The 23,032-nt window shown below is 38.3% G+C and overlaps 1 protein-coding gene across 1 annotated transcript in view; it reads left to right on the top strand.

The window, feature by feature from the left end:
* The first annotated feature begins 3,650 nt into the window (after positions 1 to 3,650).
* The window catches only part of frem1b (Fras1 related extracellular matrix 1b), a 45,348-nt gene continuing 25,966 nt past the window's right edge, over positions 3,651 to 23,032 (top strand). Inside the window, 17 exon segments of the mRNA XM_049465839.1 lie at positions 3,651 to 4,652; positions 5,470 to 5,827; positions 7,049 to 7,143; positions 7,233 to 7,522; positions 9,108 to 9,307; positions 10,419 to 10,742; positions 11,942 to 12,050; positions 12,209 to 12,340; positions 14,922 to 15,266; positions 15,993 to 16,135; positions 16,932 to 17,128; positions 18,088 to 18,178; positions 18,266 to 18,433; positions 18,636 to 18,844; positions 19,929 to 20,022; positions 20,476 to 20,728; positions 21,870 to 22,064. Of these exon segments, the coding sequence (XP_049321796.1) occupies positions 5,594 to 5,827; positions 7,049 to 7,143; positions 7,233 to 7,522; positions 9,108 to 9,307; positions 10,419 to 10,742; positions 11,942 to 12,050; positions 12,209 to 12,340; positions 14,922 to 15,266; positions 15,993 to 16,135; positions 16,932 to 17,128; positions 18,088 to 18,178; positions 18,266 to 18,433; positions 18,636 to 18,844; positions 19,929 to 20,022; positions 20,476 to 20,728; positions 21,870 to 22,064 (3,079 nt within the window). The 5' untranslated portion in view covers positions 3,651 to 4,652; positions 5,470 to 5,593.

The following is a 23,032-nucleotide window of genomic DNA, read 5'->3' as shown; positions in this document are numbered from 1 at the left end:
AAATAGTGAATCCTCAAAGCAGTAGCTTAAAGACAGAATATAAAGCTTTACCAGATTCAAAATTATGAATCTAAATTCTAATAAACAAGGCATATTTCGCCCTAAATGTTTATTTCCTGAAAGGACATACAGATAAATAGGCTAGATACTGAAAAGCAGAGATTCTAGGCTTTAAAATAAATAATAATAATAATTATTCATAAACACAACAAGATATTAACTATGACATATTTCTGGCCCGTCGGTGGGCCAGGGCGTGTTAAGAGGTTAATGATGTGTATTGGGCTCTACAAAATAAACTATGCTAAATCGATATTGCAAACGATATTGCAAAACGTTGCCCAATAGCTGACGATTCAAGATTATTTCCATATCTCTGTTTACCGGCTGCAGCTGGAGTCTGTCCTCTGGAAAACAAGTTTGTTAATTTTGCACATTTGGCTGCTTCTTCTTCCATCTTATTTCTTTTTTTTTAATCTGGCCTTTTCGGCTCCACCTGGCCTCTTCTTAGCCTCTATCACAGTCGACTGACGCTTCGTGCTATTCTGTTGCTGCATTTAATTTGATCGCTTCAGAAAAGACCACTCGTGGGCGCAACCAACTCAAACATTTGGGAGAGGAGAATTTCCTCAGATGGTTAGACCCATATAATCTACTGCGAAGTAGGGGCTGTGTTGTCAGACGAATAGAGAATGCATACGTAGTTGAATGGCAATGAATGCAAGAATAAGATTAGATAAGTGAAGGTAAATTATTTTTTTCTGTCCAACCGGCCCAAACTCGAGCCGGCCCATCGGGAATCCTCCCGAATCTCCCGATTAGCCACTCCGGGCCTGGTTTAATTAATTTATTAATTCAATATATAATAATAATATCAATATAATATCAATATAATAATAATAATAATAATAATATCAAATTATATTAATATATAATAATAATAATATAATAATAATAATAATAATAATAATAATAATAATAATAATAACAATAATAATCATAAAAGTAGGCGAAAGTGTGTGGAATAATAATGATCATAATAATAAATACTATATATATATATATATATATATATATATATATATATATATATATATAGTTTAAAAATGTAGTTTAGTTTAAAAAATATTAATAATGCTTGCAGAGTAGAAAATTCGCGCTTTGTTTAAGTGCGCAAACTGAAGTTTTCCCCCCCGCACTTTATTTACCGGTGCTGGTTATGGCAAAAAAACGGTAAAACATTTAGTTTAATTCATTTGTTAATTCATTATATATAATAATAATAATAATAATAGTAATAATAATAATAATAATAATAATAATAATAATAATAATAATAATAATAATAATAATAATAATAATAATAGGCGAAAGTGTGCGGAATAATAATGATCATAAAAATAAAAATATGATTTAGTAACTATGCCCCTTTTTTTTTACAAAGAGATCTGATTAATTTGTTTTACTAAAAACGGATTGTCATATTTTTTCTCACTCTAATGGTAACCTAATCCTAATCAAATATTATGTACAGTTATCTTTCACTAGCGGCATCAAATATTTTCTAAGGTGATGTTATCCTAAAACAGTACTGAGGGAGCTGTGCTGAGCTGTGAAATGGCTCAGGTCTGGCGGCATCAGACAAATGAAACATGATTACTAAATAGAGCAGCAATGAAAGAGTTGATAAAAAATAAGTACATTTTATTACATTTGTTATGTTTTAATCAGGGACTACATTTTGCAAAGCCCAGTTTAGCCAGAAAACAGGAATCTAGCACATCTAATAACACAGCAGACATTTGAAGCACTTGGGGGCTTTTATTTTAACAGGAGAGATAGTTCCCTGACAGAGTCAGAGGGCTGAACTGCTTGGAGAAGGAGGGGATATGTATATTCTGTCCGTTTTTGCATATGGAACGCCTGGAGGCGTTATGAAAACGCGTGGTGGCGTTATGTAAGCGCCTGGCGCCGCCACACGCTCTTAAACGCCTGGCGGCGCCTCGCGTTTGTTCCAAGGCGTAAAAGTAAGCCCTGAACGGCGTTTTGGACGGCGTTTTTTAAGTATTACGCACGCTTTAAGCGCCGTCAGACCCAGGCGAATTCTGACCCATTTGGCTTGCCATAGTAAAACCCACACAGAACGCCGTATTTTACGCCGTTCTTTTCGATACACGGCGTCTGGTCCAGGCGTTTTTTGGGCCTTTTGGCATAACGCTGTTACTCGGCAACGCGTTGGCGGAGAGATACAAGTTTAGTGTGAGAAGGCTGTGATGTTATCACCAGAGCCGTAGATAACGTGATTATGTCACACGCAGCACCGTGCGCAGTGTCCTAGGGCCTGTAAATGTAATGGTCCAATGAAGGTAATTTAAAAACCAGGACATTTCCTCACTTTTTGAAAAAAAAAAAAAAAAAAAAAAACCCGGGACGCACGGGAATACGGATATGTCCCGGGAAATACGGACGTTGGGTCACCCTAGTTTAAAGGAGTGCCGGCAGATCTACAGCCAGTGTGGGAGAGAGCTGAAAAGAGGAGCTGAATAAACTGCAAGTTTAATTTAATTTTACACTTTACTCACATACATTTTACAAAATAAAACATTTATCATATATCCTACCTCGTCAAAACTGGCTGAAAAATATGAGCTGTGCAGGGCTAAGTTAAATAGCTAAATATTAGTTAGCTGAGCTGAGTTAGCTGAGCTGAGTTAGCTTTAGCTAGCATTTGTTTGTTTACAGAGTGCATCACTCTGTGTACACTTCCAGTCATTTAGCTAGGTAGCTACCTAACTAATGTTGCTAGTTTCATATTGCTGTGGTAAATGTATAATTAGTTACACTAATTACTTAAGCTACTTAAATTAAATGACTAAAATTTAGCACTTCTAATTTTATCTAGGGTTAGCTAACGCTAGTTAAATTTATAAGTAGAATACTTAAGCTAGCTAGTTAACAGTAGTGTTAGTCACATTTCACACAATACACAATAGTGTAGCTACATATCTCTTTTCTTCCTTTTTGTTTAGCTTTACATTTGATATTTTACTTTTTATATTTTCTATCTATTCTAGCTTTAGCTCATTTTTTTAAATTTTATATTCTAAAATATGATTGAGCAGTTATCAAAGCATTTTTCAGCTTGTCCTGTTTTGAACTACAGTAGCTCACTATATACTTGACAAATACAACATTTAACATGAACTTATTATTTTTGGTTAAACTAAATTTATGATTCATACTAATATGCTTTACATATTTTTATTGTAGTTTTGTAATTACCTGTTTTAAAAAAGCAAGACAAAGATATATTTAGACTACATAAAATATTTTTCGGTTTTGGCCAAAAAGTGTCATTGGACAGACATCCTAAGTTGCAAAAAATTAAGATTTGCAGGCATCAGGGAGTCGTTATTGTATTACAGTACATCCCTAGTACCAAATCATTACTGCAGTCACCTGTTGAAAATCACATAACTATTTACTGTTTTTGTTTCATTACTAGCCCTAGATTTGGAATGTGCTGCAGGTCTAAAACGCAGGGATGGATGTATATGAACAAATTAAAAACCTGGTATCTTTGTTTCGGACTGTGTGTAATGAAATAAAGAGTTGAAACTAAATAAATACTGTCATTTTTGTCTAGAGAGAGAGAGAGAGAGTGAGAGAGAGAGAGAGAAACACACACAGACAGAGGGAGCAGACAGCACAAGAACTTCATCAGGCTCCACTCAGCTGAGAAAAGCTGCTCAGCAGGAGGTAACATGCCTTTGTCTAAAGGTCAAGCAAAGGTGAGAGACAGGCCCGGTTTGTGTGTGTTGGGGGTTGAGACTATGTACGTGTGCATGCAGGTTGTAGAGTGTGTTTTTTTTGTACTTGTAATGTGTTTGGACTGTGTATGTGAAGGTAGAGAGTGTATATTATAGCTCTTTGTGTTGAAGCCCTTTCTCCTCATTTCCCCCACATGGAGCACCCATTTCCTTCCAGGAAGCCCTGAATGCCATAAAACATCAAAGTCTCTGGTACAGACACACACTAACACACACACACACGCACTGATATATATGCACACTCAACACTCAAACAGGTCTGCCTTTCAAACTGGAAAAATTGGAAAACTTTTCATATTTTTTTTGAGAGTGACCACACAGTTATAAACCACAGACTTCTTAATCTATTTCTCTCCCTCTCTTTCTCTCTCTTTCTCTTTCAGAGCGGTGGGGTCTGAGGCATGCCTCCTTTAGGGAATAGGAACATCTGGGTTTGTGAGTGCGGCAACAGAGGAGTAAAACTCTTGGAACTGCTCTGCACATTTCCTGTGTTTGGAGGTCTTACTTTTGCTCGTTTTGCTCTCTCCCTCTCTCTCTTTCTATGTCTCTCTCCCTCTCTCTCCTACTGCTATATGGTGCTGCTTCAGTCTGCTCTCTTGCAGTGGTGGGGCAGTCTCTAACAGATGTGTCAACCTTGCTTCTTTTGTCTGCTTGATCTTTCTCCGTCTCTTTGTTTGGTCTCCTTTGTGATGAGTCGTAGAGGTCCTGTAGGGCTGAAGGTTGGGTGCACTCTCTCAGGAAGCCAGAGCTGACCAGATTCCTCCAGTGTTTTCTCAAAACAAGCCGCAGAGAAGGCCACAGGACGCGACTGAGCTGTAGCAGGTATGTCCTCCATGCTTTCTCTGTGACTACAAATCTTCAGCTAGTTTTACGGCCTTCTTTTCTAATAGACGAGCAGCAGCTTATGGGTTTTCCTATTTGTCTAGGCTGTTTTTATTGTGTCCTCAGGAAACAGCAGGGTTTTTTTATAATGTTCCTGATTTGTCTGTACATGTTTACAAGTTTTAACACATCTACAGGTGTGACAATTAAGCAAAAAAATAATCTACAACATAAAACCTAATACCAGACATGAGCTGAAAGACCATAAGATGCCCCAGCATTTAACTGTGAAGCAGTGTGACTATACTCTATGGAATGATGGTGCTCCATACTGTACTTTTAGTATGGTCTTATAAATAAATACAATCCTTAAAGCCTCACCTAGACAGTAAAGACTGTTTCTCCAAGAAAAGCAAAATAAACTCTTTTTAATATCCTTGATATTAGTGAATAAACAGGGGTCCTAATACGTTTGTCCATATAGAGTATCTAATAAACACTTTGGATGATAAATTAACTATTTAAGCTTTGCCTTTCGACACTGTTATCACCCTCACATGTTTTTGATTTACCTCAAATGACTCATTAGAAACAGTCACAACCAAAGCACCCACATGTTTCCAGCCTGCTGTAAAGTTCAAGGTACTTAAATGTAGCACCTGTGGCTCTTGCTGTTATAGCGTCTGGATGAATAAGCACTTCACAAGTTCTACGATTTCATTCCTAGCAGTTTCACTTGCAGCTTAGACAGGCTTTATTAAACCTGTAGCTCAAATTTTCGTGCTGTTTTGTTTTCTCTCTGTTTGATGAAACACAGATTGAGTCCTTGATGAGTTTCTAAGTAGGATACTTCAGTTTCTTTGTTCTCAACTGCTCTCCAACTCACAAAACACTTCTTCAGTTTATAAAAGCAGATAAACAACTGCCAAACAGCTGTCGAAATGGCAGTGATGGACTTCTTATGGACGCTGGTCATGTTAAGCCATATTCTACGCCTGGGCCAGGCTGAGAGTGTGCTAAGGGTGAATTCTGGACTGCAGGTGATCAGAGGGCAGAGCGTGTCTGTGACTGCAGAAGAGCTTCAGTTCAGTACCGATGAAAGCTCAGAGGCCTGCAAAGTGGAGGTTGTGCTCAACGAGCCTGCGACTCAAAGGGTGGGGAAGCTCACTCCACAGGTAAATGATATGCACTGCTTATTAACAAAATTAACAAAATCCAACATTCTCACAGAACTTCTGGAGATTCATTAACCTAAGATAAGCACACCATTCAGACATAACAATAAAACCACTGAGAGGTCAATTGAATGACACTGATTTTCTGGCTCCAGTAACACCTGTTAAAGGGTGGAAATACACTCATTAACAAAAAACGGAACCCAAAGAACCTAAAACGCCTGGACCTGGACTTGGACCCCCGCTAACACTCGCTTTTTCCCTGTCAACCTTTTTGCTATCACATTAACTCACCTCAACAGGCCTTTTGCAATCATTTAGTCCCCTGTGGGCAATGCTAAAATCACTATAACAAACTGTACAGCGGGCAAGGCTTTCATTGTTTTTTACTTTTACAAGACAATTTTGATGGGAGCCATGATGCTCCTGAATGCATCCCGTCCAAGAGAGAAAAAAAAAGCCCACTCACACTAAAAACCGATTGGCTGACTCACAGACTCGTTGCAGAGAAGAGGCCAATCAGAACCCTTTCTGTTTTGCATGCATTTCATAATTACGAACACAAAAGAAAGGCCTCTCTCTCCCTCTCTTTCCCACACTTGGGCCACTTGTTCTAGATTCCGGGAGATTTTATTGCGGTTTATGGTTTATGGTAAAATGAACTCCAGCTGAGAGCGGTATTTTACTCTAGATGGAATAAATATTTTAACTTCCACAACAGTTCAGCTTTACCTTGTGAACAGAGTTAAAAAAGCCAACTCCCAGAAAAGAGTTACTTTAACTCTGTCATAGAGTGTATTCGATGGTCATGCATATACACATAAAATGAGTTGATATGAACTCTCAGGGAGTTTATTCCAAAAAACAGTATTTGCGGTGTACATACGCTCCTTTGCTGTTTAAATGATGTAGGCATGGTGGTGTTTGAGCATGTGTTGTGGGGTGTTTCCAGAATGCAGTGGTTAGTACCTACCAAAAGTGCTTGAAGGAAGGACAATTGGTGAACCAGTGACGGGGTCAAGACTTACTGATATTTAAAAGGCTTTACCTCATTACTTGCAGGACATAAAAGGATCTGTTGAAACATCAGTCTTGGTCCCAGAGACCACAAGACACCTTCAGATGTCTTGCAGTCTGTTACAGCTGGTCACAGCTGTTTTTGGAACTACATTGAGTGTGAAACATTTTATGATTTTTTATGACATTGTTTTTATTTATTAGGTGTTTGACTGCCACTTCCTTCCTGATGAGGTGAAATATATCCATAATGGCAGCCCATTACTAGAAGAAGATGCAGTCATGCTGAGAGTCTACAGGCAAGGCTTCCACTATATATGGACTATAACTAAACATATCACATACTATTCCATAGGTGCATATTTACAGCCTGTCTGATCTTCTCCAGGTTCACAGATTCTGAGACGTTCACAGAGACGTTCCTGCTGAAGGTTCAGGTGGTCGGACCACAGAAGAGTTTGATAGAGTTTGGAAGTGTTCCCCTGGTCGTCCAAGCATTTTACGGCCTCTCCAATGCCATTGACAGTCAGGTGCTGACCTTTAGTACTCAGCCGAACGTGGTCTGCATTGTTCGTCTCCTCAGCTCTGAGATGAACGTCCCAATGCTGGGTCAGGTGGTTACAGAGGATCCTGCACAGGCAGATCAGGCCTCTGAGCCAATCACTGGGCCAAGAAAAGGTAGTGCAGCATTGCCTATTCGTGTGTTTTGATGGTCTATATTGTTTAAATTTACTGAAGTGCATATTTTTCTATTTTAACTAGATATGTACTGTTACTGCTGTTGTTACATGTCCAATTTAAAGCTGTTCTAGTGAAACATATGGGGCTTTTGGGGGTACCAATATAGAATATAAAGGGTAATGGAGGCAAGGATAGAGAAGGCTGGTATACTTCCAGAGATGAGTATACCAGAGGTAGCAAAATATGAATAAGACAAATATAATACTGACATGTTAAAAGTTATATGAGCAGTATGTAGTCTGATCACGAAATGTTACCTCGAGTGACAATGTTAGAGTGCCAAAACTTATGTACGTTTTGAGGAGATATCCTGTGAGGAGGGTGTGAACACCTCAATTGCCTTGCCATGAACATACTGGTCAGTGTTTAACCTTACTGGCAAAAAAAAAAAAAAACACCTGACAATATATATATAGCTGTGTGTGTTCCCAGTTGTCCACTGAGGTAACTGTTCGTGATCATTTTTTAAGAATCTTTTACATGCATTTTAAATGTGTGTCAAAATAATTCAGTCCCGTTTTTCTCACTATAAGGTGGACTGGAATTTAAGACGCACTATCAATAAATATCTATGTTCTTGTCTAGTTTCGTATATATAAAACGCACTGGATTATATGGCGCATTATGCAATATTAGTAATTAGTGTTAGGAACAGGGGTGTCGCTAAGTTTTCCGTCTAATTCAGCAGGTAAAACTAAGCTTAGTCAAGTAAACAAAACTGTAATTCTTTTAAAAAAAGTAAAATGAGCACTGGATGTTAATCTACACAGATTCCTCTCATGAAAACTGTTTATTTGGGTGAGTAAAGAGCTTCTGTTTTTTTTTTACAGTAAGGTTAGATTACCAAATTTCCACTAGAGCTGGAGCATTAGCATTAGCGTCTAACAGCTAGCGGTTAGCAGCTAATGCCGCCTGACAACGCTACACTGAGGAATCCTGAGTGTTCTGGTAAGCCAGGGCAATATTAGCTAGCTGTTCGTTACAGTTTTAACACTGTAAATGCGCAGACTACAGACTGATATACTTACCTCTGAACGGCAAAAGAGCTAACGCTTAGCACACTTAGCGGGTAATGCTAATGTTACTCCAGCAGTGCTATCCAGCAGTGCTAGCAGCAGGCTACAGGCTGATAATACTCACCTCTGGACCTTAAAAGAGCTAGCACGGTTAGTGTGCCTTATAGTGCGAAAAATACAGTAATAATTATGTAAGGTGAAAATGTCTTTAAATTTCATGATATAATATTTTACCATATTTAGTCAGATAATTTTAGTGTAAGGCCTACACTAGTGGTCCAAAAGAAAAATTAAATCTCAGCATTCAAATTTGGATAGATGTGTCTCTATTGGGTTTGCCTGAGCCAGGAAGGAAGCATCTGTTTTAGGCATCAGTGGTAAAGTCTAACAGTAGTTGAATTGAGCAAGTGTAGCAAATGTGAAATGTATACTTTATAGACTTAAGTTAAAGTACTTTCCCTGAGCTTGCTGTTGTCTTTGTTTTTTGTTTTTTTATTCTTACGAAGGTCGACAGACGGCTATATCCTGTCCTGGAAACAAGGCATGTGTCCATAACACCCGAGTAGTACAGTTTCTGAAGACCAGCTGCAGTGAGTTCCTCACCTCAGGTCTGAAGTATCAACACCTCAGCCCTCCTTCCCCAGAGATCGATTATGTGCCGATTAGAGTGGAGCTCAGGGACCAAATGACCCGAGCCCTTCTGGAGGTAAAAGACACGATAAGACAAGTTCATGCATGAACTGTGCAGAATTGTTCTCAGTGTAACAAATAAGAAAACACTGGTGATTGGCAGATTTTTTAATTTTATGTAGAACTGCGTAAAGAAGGTTTTAAGAAGATATTTGAAGGGAAATTTTTGTTTGTGGATTATTTGAGGATGTCACAATACCTGAAACTTGGTTGTTGCTACTAAGGGTGTGACGAGTTCTTGCAAGATTCGAAGGGCACGATATTCCTCATCAAGAGTTAAATATATGTAGCAGGAGTTGTGCACAGGTGACCAAACCAAATGTTTCATTATTTTGGGCTGCAAACAGCAGCTCTGGTAAAATTGTCTATACAAATTTTAATGGCATAACAAAAAATATAACAAATTGCATTAATATAAAAATATAAAAATGTTTTCAACTGTGTATTTAAAAATTATTTATTATTATTAATGCTATCATATAAGTTTTGACAGTTGGACATACCTATGTTTGCCTAAAAATGGCAAAATATAAAGGAGACTGTAACCCCAGCTATTTTCATTTGAGATTAAATGTTTGATTTTAGATACAGGTAAAAATGACTATGTTTTGATGAAAAAAAATATTTTTTTATATATTTTATTATATATATTTGTTTTTGCATGTGCTGAGCAATTCAAGATGTTTTCCCTTTTGCTTAACAGTGTCAGAAACAGCAAAACAGGGGATTTAAATCTGAAATCAGTTATTTAGTGAGTAAGCATGTGGTTTGGCTCTGTATTTGCTCCTTTTTTGTGCATTTGGTATCATATAAGACAGGTACCATCACATACCTATCATGTTGGCACTGTCTTGGCACTCAAGCATCTGTTCTTGTGGCATCCCTAGAATGATGTTCATGGTTCTTTACTAAACCAAAAATGGTTATTTAATAGCATTGCCTAAAAACCTTTTTGAAACATCTTTAATTTTAATAATATATAACAAAATTCATCTAAAGTATGTTGTATAATTTACAGTTAATTGCATAAACTTCTATAAAAAAGTCTATAATAAATTAAAATGCTGTTGTCTGTTGCGTAATGACTCTTGTTGTTTTGCTTCCTTCTTGTCCCACTCACTGTTCAGGCGGAGAGCATCTGGCTCCCAGTCTTGATACATGGAGCTATGCAGAACCAGCCTCCCCATGCTGCCTTCATGTCCATGTTCATTCTGGAGGTGGACCAGTTCATCTTGACCCCCATGACCACAGCAGCTCTAGACGCCAAAGATGATGAGACCCCTCAGGCCAGACTGCTCTTTAAAGTCACCAAACCTCCTGCAGAAGGCTATATCACACATCTGGATGATCACACCAAGCCTGTATCCTCCTTCTCCTGGCAGGATCTGAATGAGATGAAGATCGGGTACCAACCTCCAAACAGCAGCCATGTCAGCAGGCGAAACTATGAGGTAAACAATAGGGATCACTGGTGTACTCATGGATGTAGTGGAGTGAGTAACAACGCCACAGGACTAGGGTTAAGGCTAGGTTTTAGTTCTCGACCACTCTACACCAATTAGAGTTCAGTGTGTTTTACAATTTCACAGTAAAATGGAAGTGCGGTGTCAAGCTCGTTTCAGTTATCATTGAGTTGCTTTGAGTTATGTGTCAAGGTAGTCAGAAATTGAGCACACTCCTTTTAAAATAGTGGAGAAGTAGATAGTATTACTACATTTTGACTCAAGTGTGGTGATAGTGGAACCGTGACTGACTGATAAAAAATGACAATCAGAACTCTGACTGATTAACCAACACTGATATTCAGTTCTACATAAAGAATCAGTGTTCAGTGGTGATTTAATTCATGCAGTATTAACATAGTGCTTAAGTGATGGTAGCTAATGTTTCTGGAGCTCTATCTTAGTAAGGTCGCAAAAAAAAACTGAGTGAAATTTAGTAAATTCTCCAAAATTGAGGACCAGATGTATGAATATTAGGTTGTATATCGCAGTAAAACCATTTACCTTTTTAATTGTTTGGGAGTCCTTTCCTTCCCTTTTGTCCTGCCTTATTCCAAAAATGAAGATTCTGATTGGTTCTGGTGAACAGTTTGATTCCTGTTGTCCTCCCTTATTGCAAAAATGAAGAATCTAATTGGCTCTGGCTCTCAATTTCGACTCCTATTATCTTGCCTCTTTCCAAAAATGAAGAATCTGATTGGGTTTGGCTCTCAGTTTGACTCACTTTTGGCTGCAATAGAGATACCGTTTGGTTGTGTTGAGGGGTTTGACAATCTTCCTGTTTGTTATTATGTATTAGTGTGAGTGTGGTTTAGGGAGATTGAATTTCTTTTAATAATGGCTGACAAAATGGGTGCTAGATTTACTTGTTGGACCTGATTAAAACCTAATTTGGGCTGGTTCTGTCCCATGGCTGTATGTTTGACGACCTTGCCATACACAAAAGAAAAATGTTTTTGATTTTTTAAATATTTATTAATATGAAAATAAGACATTCACATGTTGTCTTTAAATGACTAAAACAGATATTAAAAGAATAAATAAGGAATAATGAATAAGAAATAATCTAGTATGCCTAACACATTATATCTATGCTTATATTATGTGTGTAATTTATAATTAAATATTTTTTTCTTATATTTGTAAAGATTGAGTTCCAGGCTGTTGATAGCTTCTTTGCAACTAGTCCTCCCATCATGGTTCACATTTCCATCCGCACAGCAGAAACCAACGCTCCTCGTGTCTCCTGGAACCTGGGTATGTAAAATATATCATCAGCCTTTCTGATTAGTCCTGTAGCATTTCTGTGCATAATAACAGATTCTTAAGTGAAGTAGAATCACTGTATTAATTTAGATTTTATATCATTTCACTGCAGATATAAATGCTTGTATGCTTCTCTTTTTTAAATCTAGGACTGGATCTACTGGAGGGTCAGTCCAGACCAATCACCTGGGAGAACCTGCAGATTGTTGACAATGACAACATAGACGCCGTCACACTGGTGGCTGTGGATGGTCCGCTGCATGGACGCCTGAGTGTTCGAGGTGGAATAAATGCACTTGTACTGAAGCTGGAGTTATTTTAGAAGAAGGGAAGCTGTAAAATTGTCCACTGCACATTTTAGTCCATATAATTTATATGAGCTGACATTTGCATGCCCATGCTATCTGCAGCTTAGGCTCAGTAAATGTCATATAGACATTCTTCCCCCTCATGCGTTTTTTTTTTTTTTGCTTGTATAATGCGCGCATGGCTCGGGAAGCATATGTGAGGTGGCCTGCATGTGTTTGCTAATCAGGTGTAAAATGCATCGGCGACTCTTTGCCAGAGGCCCTTTGCGCAAAGATGTCTTGAGAGTCGCAGCGTCTGTCCTTCCACTCCGACGGGTGGCGAGACGACCCTGAATGAGGCCTGTGCGAGGCCTGAATGAAGCAGATTGTAAAGACTTATGCCATTTCATGCACACTGCACATGGGCCAGATGTACGACACAAGGTCATTCCAGTGTCAGGCCTGTTAGCTTACTAAGCATGCTTTGTGGAGAGGTGACAGTCATATGTTCTTTTATTTTGATACTCTGTACGTCCAAATGTTTGTGGGCCTCCCTTCTAATGAATGCATTCAGCTACTTTAAGCTACACCCTTTGCACATGCACATATAGCTTGTTTAGTTCCTGTGCTATTCAAGCCAATAGAATAGATAATCATAAACCATAGAGCTGTGCCGAGATTAAATAACTATTATATTATTATTATTATTATTATTATTATTATTAATATTATTATATGTCAGGTGACATTCGCACAGGTAACCAAAACAAATGTTTGATAAAAAATAATGACCAATATCACAGCAGACCAATCAGAACTTCTGCTGTCAATAAAAAGAAAATAAAGAAGAAGAAAAAACACAGATAACACAAGGTTCAGTCATAGATTGCCAGGTGTGTATAAACCCTCACTAGGGGGATTCTGACAATAGTTCTAAGGTCTTTATATACTCATGTTTATGGTTAAACTAGCAGGTTAAACTGGCTGCAGTATACTTGTATACTGTTTTGTCTTTTACTCATTATAATATATCAAACACTATTCATAATCAGAGTAAAACTTAATTGACCTACTTACAAAATATAAAAAAAACACCAACAGTTTTGCAGTTTTGAATTTCAGTCATATATTTTAACTTATATTGTTAAAATCTTGTCCAAAACTCTATGATGTCTCCCCACTTCTTGTGAGATGAGTGTCTCGTCATACCCCTAATGAACCAATTGGTACCATGCGTAATGCATGGACTAGGAGTGAGCTAAAGTGGCAAAATGCCCCCAGCATTGGGCTGTAAGGCAGTGGAACTATGTTCTCTGGAATCATAGTGCTCCATCCAATACGTTTTGGACGAGTTGGGGAATTGGTAATTAGGTCTTATGGTGCTGTTCAGTATCCTAAAAGCTTCCCTGGATAGTAGAGACTGTTGCTCAAACAAGTGCAGTGTATATTCTATATTTATACTCTTGGTTTCAGAAGAAATAATAAATAATGAGGTGTACCAACACATTTTAAATAATCAGTTTCTGTGCATTACACAGAATGTGTGGCCTGCAGGATGAATTAGGGTGAAATGTGTTTTCCTTCCAGACCGCCAATAGGACACTAAGCTGCCTGCCTGTGGTTTCCCATGAAAACTGTGGTGGGATGTTGTTTCCATTTTAGGTTTGGAGAATCTCCAGGCTCATGGCCTGGTGCCTCATATCATTCCCTGATGGAAGGCCACCTGGTCTGCACTCCCATTCTCTGGCCTACTCAAACAACTTCTTTAACTTCCAGCCAAACCCCTCCTTTAATTACTGTTTGCTGTTTACTGTAGTGGGTGCTTTTCTCGTGACTGCTCCAAAAGTTTGGCTCCCCAGCTCATTTACTGATTCATCTATTTCTGAAAGCACCTGTTTGCTCATTACGGACATGTAGGGCTTTGGCATGAGTGCTGGTCCAACAGAGCACTCTCTCTGGAGGACTTGGGGGAGCTTTTGGGAATTGATCAGCGACACCTCTAACTCAGGGACTCCGACCCTGGGGAAAGTCACCATTCGGCTGGTCCAACGCCTTCAGCCAAATGGAACGCTGCCTCTGTCCTCTTGAGTCAGGTGTCTACGCAGAACATATTTTTTTTCAAGGCTTTTTTGGGCCTGATGCCCACAGCCACCTTTGGGCCCAATTACTAAGTTGTTTCTCCATTGGACTTGTAACCGTTTCCCCCTTGATAAAGTTGCTAATTAGGTTTACTGTGCAACCAGTCATCACTCAATCTGTCTGATGACCTTGCCCTTCTGTCTCCCTGGCAAGCAGAAGATGCCCACCCTCTCTATGGGCAGCAGCCATTGCCTGGGAAAGGCGCCATTTTTCTTTTTGTTTTTCCGCAGTGTGGGTACGCCAGAGCCAGGGTGCGTACCTTCAGGCTAAATAGAAACTTGTTATTTTTCACATTCCTGTCCAACAGCAAATAAAATCATGAGTGAAAAATGTGGATGAATGAGAAGAAAATGAACAGAATATGCAGAATATCTACCTTTAATGACTTAAGCTGAATCTTAAGCTGAAAATCTTTCTCTGTTTTTCCTCTGTCCAGGTGGGAAGGGCTTCATGTTCAAAGTGAAGGACCTCCGTGAGGGTGTGGTGGTTTATCACCACTCTGACAGCGACACCACCAGAGACTACATTGTCTTCAGGATCATGGACGGCCGCCATAGCATCCGTCACAAGTTCCCCATCAACATCCTCCCTAAAGACGACACTCCTCCCTTCCTCATCAACAACGTGGCTTTTGAGGTGCAGGAGGGGGGTTCAGTGCTGGTGGAGGAGTACATGCTCCTGGCATCAGACCTGGACTCCAGTGATGACTATATACAGTACCAGATCATTAATCCCCCACGTGCTGGGGAGCTGGTCAAAAAGGTGTCTCCACTTGAGCCGGGTTAGTTATGCAACCTATGATTTTTTTTTCTGACAAGAAAAAAAAAAATAATTTTTAGGGCCCAATCTTACACATTGCCCAAGGCGTGTGTCATGATGCTCATTGCTTCATCTTACAAACTGCATCAGTCTATTTCCACACCTTCTGCCTGTGCCATTTGAATAGCAATGGTGTCACTTGTCTGTTCACACAGAATATTCTAGCCCAGGGGTGATTCTAGGATCAAAGATTTAGGTCTGCTGAGCAACCAATGAACCCAAACACACCAGCGTCCTTAATAAAAACAATGTAAAATAAAATGGAGGAGTTCCCAGAAGGGGTGTGTAACTCATATCAGAATAAATAGAATAATTTAGATTAAAATCAGACCCACAAACTATTATGTAACTATTACGTAGCTATTATTAGTTTATTAGTTTATTATTATTACTACTAATTGTATGTGATTTAGAACACAAAAATGAACATGTTTAGGGATTGCATTACAGACATAAAATAAAGGTCTTATGTTTTTCCATCACTAGAACATAATTCAGGTCTGAAAGTGTTAAACAATTGTGGCCATTCCCAAGCCACTTAATTCCTAAAGTAACACTTTGCGATAAACTTGCATACTAAGTTTTTTTTATGTTTTCTAAGCAAGTGACACTGTTGGCAACCTGTAGATGTGATGAGTAATGTAGTAATGTAGATGGTAGATGTGTGACCTGCTGTTGTTGTGGGCAGGTGTTCCAGTGAAGACCTTTACACAGAGGGACCTGTTTCAGGGCTTGATCTACTACAAGCACTCAGGAGAAGAGAAGTTTGAAGACTCATTCGATTTTATCCTTTCTGACATCCATCAGCCTCCAAATCTATCAGACAGACAAGTGAGAGGATTACATTTGTTGTAGTGGTCAAATACAAAACTGTAGTTATCAATAACATAACAGACATTATTATTTCCCTGTCATTAAAACACTTTATCAGGAGCATCTGTACAGTTTTTACAGCTGCATATTTATGCAGTGATCGCATCATCCAATCTTTAGGCAGCAAATATGAACCAGCAGACGTGATGCATCTACTGTATTTTCCGCACTATAAACTGCACTTAAAAGTCTTTAATTTTCCCAAAAATCGGCCCTTTACTCACCCAAATAAAGGGAAATCTGTGTAGATTAGCATCCAGTGCTCATTAGACTTTAAAATAAAATGTTTTAATCTTTGCTTTACAGCTGAAGTAAAAGAAAAAACATGGCTACACCCCTGTTACTTACTACTGTCGCATAATGCGCCTTATAATCCAGTGCACTTTGTGTATGAAAATAGACCAACAAAAATTGTTTATTGGTAGTGCGCCTTATAATCCGGTGTGCTATATCGTACGAAAATACTGCAATATTTATATCAAGTATTAAAATCTGGGAAAAATATTCCTAATAAATTGTTGAGAAAAACGTTCCTAATAAATTGCTTGCTGAGTGTATGTGCTACTATGACCATTATTGTAATAACAGTAAAAATAACTAATTAAAATAATTAGTAGTAACTATATATACATACAAATAGTCCTTTTCCCATAGAAATAAATTTAAATCTGTAAGTGCATGCCTGATAACTTAATTACTTTATTGTTTGTGACCACAAATTAGATTTTAATTTTTTTCTCTGCTTCTCTCACAGATGGTGGTGATTCATGTGTTTCCAGTGAAAGATCAGCTGCCAGTGGAGGTCTCAGGCACCATTCGCTCCATCGTAGTTAAAGAGACTGAGGTTGTTTACATCACACAGAGCCACCTTCACTTCCGAGCCCCCGAGCACCCGGACGCTGACCTCATGTACTTTATCTCCAGCCCATGTTACAGTCCTGCCAAGGCCGGGTATGTGCTACGTCTATTTACCTGATGATGAAAAGAAATATAAGAGTGTTTTTATAAAATTATTTTATTGAAAAAGCTTTGTTAAATATGGAATTTTCACTCTTAAAAACAAAGGTGCCACATAAAGTACAGTACCAGTCAAAATTAATACTAAAGTCATCAAGACTATGAATGAACACATACGAAATCATGTAGTAACTTAAAAATACTGTCAATCTGGGGAGCTGTTAACTTGTGGTTTCTGAGGCTGAAAACTCTGATGAACTTATCCTGTGCAACAAAGGGAACTCTTGCTCTTCCTTTCCTGGGGCAGTCCTGATGAGAGCCAGTTTCATCATAAGGTTTTTGATGGACTTTGCCACTGCTCTTTACGATACTTACTTAAATTTTACATTGACTGGCCTTTATTTTGAAAGTATTTTTTCTTTAATTAGTTGAGTAGCTCTTGTCATAATATATATTAGAACATTACTCAAATAGAGCTTTTCCTCTCACAACACAACTGATGCTCTCAAACACATTAAGATCCAAGTAGTTCAAGTTCAGCACAGCTTTTAACTATAAGCCAATACAGGATACTCTACCTTATAAAGTTGACTGAGAAAATCCAGCACAAAGATGTGCAAACCTGATCATTTAAGCAAGAGGTACTACTTTGAAGAATCTAAAATATAAAGTTCAACACTTTTTTATTTACTTAATTAATTAATCTGTTTTTCTTTATACTTTGGATGAATTTAGTTTTATTGTACAATGCAGATTTTTTTTTTTAAATGAAAAACCTCTACATTTTATTGTCCAAACTTTTGACTGGTACTGTACTTTAAGTGATGTAATGAAAGAACAAACTCTGGTTACTTCAAAAACATGGGATGAATTCATTATTGTTCACCATTGTTCACTATTGGTTTTCTTATTTTGAACAATACAAACCAAAATGTATAATTATGTTTTTTTAGGCTTTCAGATGCTGGAAGACTCTTCTACACAGAAAGCACAAAGTTCATGAAAAAAGATTACATGGTTCCAGTGCTGAAGTCATTCACTCAGGTATGACATGCAGTAATTCTCGGATCACGTGCTGATCAGTCTAACAGAAACATTATAAACAAACTGTTTTTATTGTTTTTTCCTCAGCATGCAGTAACCCACCACAAAGTGGGCTATATGCCCCCTATAGAGGATGTTGGTCCTGAGCCACTGTTTGTGCAGTTTGTCTTTTCTGTGAGTGACCAACAGGGCGGCGCTCTGACCGGGCTTGTGTTCAATATTACCGTCCTTCCTGTGGATAATCAGGCTCCGGAGGTAATGAAACGTTCTTTAATGATTTACTCTTTTTTACTATATTAAAACAACAGCTCTTTACACTGTGTGTTTATATAAGCATTTCACATTTACATGAACAGTTACATTAATTTAATGTAGTATTAGGATATGGTTTAGTCCTGTGTACCCTCTTGTTCTTATACAGTGTAAAAGTATGTTTATCTTCACCTCTGACCTGCAGATGTTCACGAACCTGCTGAGGGTGGAGGAGGGTGGCAGTAGTTTCCTGATGGAGGAGCACTTGTTGGTGCATGACGTAGACAGCCCAGAGGAGAAGCTCAGGGTTCTGGTTCGGACCCCACCCCGCCACGGGACACTGGAGCTGCAGGGTGTGGCCCTGTCAGAGGGGGAAAGTTTTCACCTGCAAGATATAAAAGCACTAAGAGTTAGGTATGACTAAATTAAAGAGAGAATTGTAACACTTAGGGCTCTATCTTACACCCTGTGCAAGGTGTGTCTCAAAGCTCATTGCTAACTTATACCCTGCCAACAGTCTATTTTCATGCCTTCTGCCTGCATAATTTAAATGGCAACGGTGTTGTGAATGTCTTTTTTTTTTTTTTGGAAATTAGGTGTGTTCAGGTAAATTTCTAGTTTATTGTTATCTTGGCATTGGAAAACACTGTTGTCAGGGTTTTAATCAGTCAGTGGAGCACCTGTCAACCATCAAACATTCATTCCTATCTTGGCTCTGTAGGTGCGCTGCACTCGGTACACGTACACACAGTTCGTTACACACACTCAAGGAAGTACTGCAGTGCACAAACCCAACTTTTAAATCAATAAACAGAATACAAAATTGCTGAGCAGGTCAGTTTCCTCTGCTAAGATGCGCAGAAATGCTGCGCCATTAACATAGCAACCTGCCAAAGTCAAAGCGCACCTAGCTCTTAAAGGGAATGGCAAGTGACACAGTAACTGGTTTATTTCAAATTTAGCCCAAAATACTGCCTTTTACATGTTTTGAGCACATTTTATCAAAGACACCCTGACACGCCCTTAATAAAGCTGCACAATGCACTGTTGATGGCTTGCCTAGAGATTGCTAAAATAGGGCCCATATTGTTAATATTAAACTAAACATCTTGATTCACAAAAAATAAGGTGAATAAAATTTAAATTTTTGTCCCTAATTTAGTTTTAGGCCGATTGTTTCACCCATTCTGCTGTATATCACTCATCACTAGTGATGCCACAATAAAATAAGGGTGAAGACTAGCACATGCCTCCTCCGATACATGTAAAATCATTCACCGCCTCTTTTTGAACTGCTGCTGATGTTACACTGCCGAGTAGCATCACAGCACGCTCGTAGGTGCTGATGGCAAGCTGCATTACCAGGATTTCGAGCCAGCGATCTCCCGATCATAGTGGCAGCACTTAGCCTGCTGCACCAATTGGAACCCCTACTAATAAGGTCATTTGAATTTTATTATGATATCATAAACATATATTGATGCTCTGTTTGTGGTAGATACACCCACGATGACTCGGAGACTTTGAAGGACAGTGTAGGCCTTACTATTACAGATGGAATCAACTCTGCTCATGGTGAACTCTTGGTGCAGGTGAGTGACAGTATATACATCCAAATTATGAAACACAGTATGTAAAATGATTGGTTTCTTTGTTTTTCCAAATTGAAAACCTCTGGAGTGGCATAAAGTTATCCAAAAGCAGTGTGTAAGACTGGTGGAGGAGAACATGCCAAGGTGCATGAAAACTGTGATTAAAAACCAGTGTCATTCCACCAAATATTGATTTCTGAACTTTTAAAACTTTATGAATATGAACTTGTTTTCTTTGCATTATTTGAGGTCTGAAAGCTTTTTTTTGGAATTTGTGAGAAATGTTGTCCGTAGTTTATAGAATAAAACAGCAATGTTCATTTTACTCAAACATATACCTATAAATAGCAAAATCAGAGAAACTGATTTAGACACTGAAGTGGTCTTAGTTTATTTTAGAGCTGTATGCCTTTGTCTCTGGCTTTTGTAATATTGGATTATTCCCGTGTTTAGATCCTCCCTGTGAATGATGAGCCCCCTCAGCTGGGGTCAGGCCTGAGGGCTGGACTGTCCTGTGAGGAAGGCGGTCGTGTGAAGATCACTGCAGAGTATCTATTTGCCACAGATGCCGACAGTGACGACACTCGACTCACCTACATGCTGGCTCGGACCCCTGCCCGTGGCGTGTTACAGAGGGACAGGGTCACTGTTGATAAGTTCTCACAACTGGATGTGCTCAATGGCCTCATCTTCTACCTGCACACAGGTGAGAGGGAGGACCAGTATATGTTGGAGGTTGGATTTAAAGCAATTATGTAACAATTATGTAGCAGTTTTACCAGAAATCAGCAGTTTGAGAGTTACATAGCGTTTGTACATGCTTTCTTGTAGCAAAATCTTAGTATCAAAGAATAAAGACAGTAAACCTTCTTTTCAAGCATCTCTGCACTCATTCGTTGTCTAACAGACTTGATTAAACATTGGAGGAAAAATAAGCTGTTAACTGATACCAGATCAATATTTTTGCTCTAGGAATCTTGATAAATATGGGTCGGTGCATGTAACTAAATTGGAATCTGAGAGACTTGATTAGGTTGTGTACCAGTTAAACTTTTGTTTCTACATTGTAAATCAAAAATGAAGTCATCCAGACTATGAAAAGCACATAATGAATCATGTAGTATATTAAAAATTCTAAACAAACCAAAATACTCTGTGAAGCATTTATGTAGATATGTTCTTAATTGGGATGCTGTTTACTTATTCTGTGGTTTCTGAGGCTAGAAATAATTTATAATAAATAAGAATTTATCCTGTGCAGTAGAGGTAACTCTTGCTCTTCCTTTTCCTGGGACAGTCCTGATGAGAGCCAGTTTAATCATAATATTTTGATGGTCTTTGCAACTGAACTTGATGATATATCCAAATTTTTTTAATTTATTTTTCTTGCCATATTATGGATTAAAACATTATTTAAATAGAGCTATTTACTGTATACCAACTCTGTCTCATCATAACTTTACAACTAATGCTCTCAAACACATTAAGAGGGCAAGAAAATCAAGTAATTAACAGCTTTTAACTGAAAGCCATTCCAGATGACTCTGTCTTATAAAGCTTTCATCTAAGCAAGATGTGCTTAGATGTGAAGAAACTGAAATATATATTTTTTTGTTAACTAAATAATTCTATAAGTTTTTTTCTTATAGTTGGGATGACTTTGGTATTACTCTACAATGCAGAACATTTTAAAATAATGAAACACCACTGAATTTAAGGTCTGTGCAAACTTTTGACTGGTTCTGTAACATTGATACATACATGCACAAACACAAGGCGCATTAAAGCAGCACTGCTATGAAATTTTGTATATAACATTTTTATATAATCTTATTGTCTGTGTGTAGGTGGCGAGATTGGTCCAGACCCAGTGTCAGACATAGTCACTCTCATAGTGTCGGATGGGGAGGGCGACACTAGAGATGGCTGCTGCCAAGAAGACGCTGTCCCACCACCCATCCCACTGCATGGGACACTTCCAGTTTATGACCTCAACATCACTATCCTTCCTATCAACAGCCAGGCCCCAGCCATCACTATAGGTAAGCAAACACCTGAACCAACATCGAAAATTAGAAATAAAAGGTAAATGAAAAACTGTATTGAATATCTGTTAAGGCATGAATATAGGAAGCAATAAAGTGAACAATCAGTTTTTGAAGTTGATGCACTAAAGCAGGAAAAATGAAGTAAGAGTAAAATTCTGACACACTCTAAAAAGAACCAAACTGAAAGTGTTGGCCAGATGACTGTGTCACATGACACTGTGTGGGTCAGTGGTATTTACTGTGTACCTTTTAATTATATAAAATAGTAACAAAGTCAGTGCCACAAAACAACTAAACTAACTTATTTAAGAGCTCATGACAGAGATGTAATGGAAAATAGGACAGATATTGTAACATAAGTAAAGTTTTGTAAAATATATTGAAAATTAATCTTTTTTCCCCTAAATTTCCAGTTTTTCGCATTAGATTTTCCTTGTATTTTTGACGTTATATATTTTATACAACCACAACTGTTCCAGTGTCCCATTAGAGGCTGGGAGAAGGGGGTCTTTTAAGGCACGGTACCAGCACATTTTACTTCCTGATGGTGACTGCTCAAAATGACCAAAAAACACAAAAAATGCAAAACAACAACCCTAAAACATCTATTTCAGCCCAAACTAACACCACAATATCTGAGAAACACTTCTTCATACAAAATTCCTTAATAATTATTAATAAAAAAATTTAAAATAAACGGCACTCCAAAGCATTATGGAAAACCTCATATGTCACATTGTCACATGACACTGTGTGGGTCAGTGGTTGTATTTACTTTGTACCTTTTAATATATAAAAAAGAAGCAAAGCCCGTGCCACAAAACTAAACTAACTCAAAAACAAGCTTGTGGCAAAGATGCAGTGGTCAGTGCCTGCAAAAAGTGCTCCAAGTTGGAACAATCTTGGGTAATTGGCCCACAAAACTCATTGATGCTCATAGAGTCCCCATCTCACAACTTACA

The sequence above is a fragment of the Astyanax mexicanus genome, chromosome 16, assembly GCF_023375975.1.
Source record: "Astyanax mexicanus isolate ESR-SI-001 chromosome 16, AstMex3_surface, whole genome shotgun sequence".
NCBI classification, from domain to species: Eukaryota; Metazoa; Chordata; class Actinopteri; order Characiformes; family Acestrorhamphidae; genus Astyanax; species Astyanax mexicanus.
Note: the sequence above shows the minus strand (reverse complement) of the source record. Positions and strands in the feature narration are given on the sequence as shown.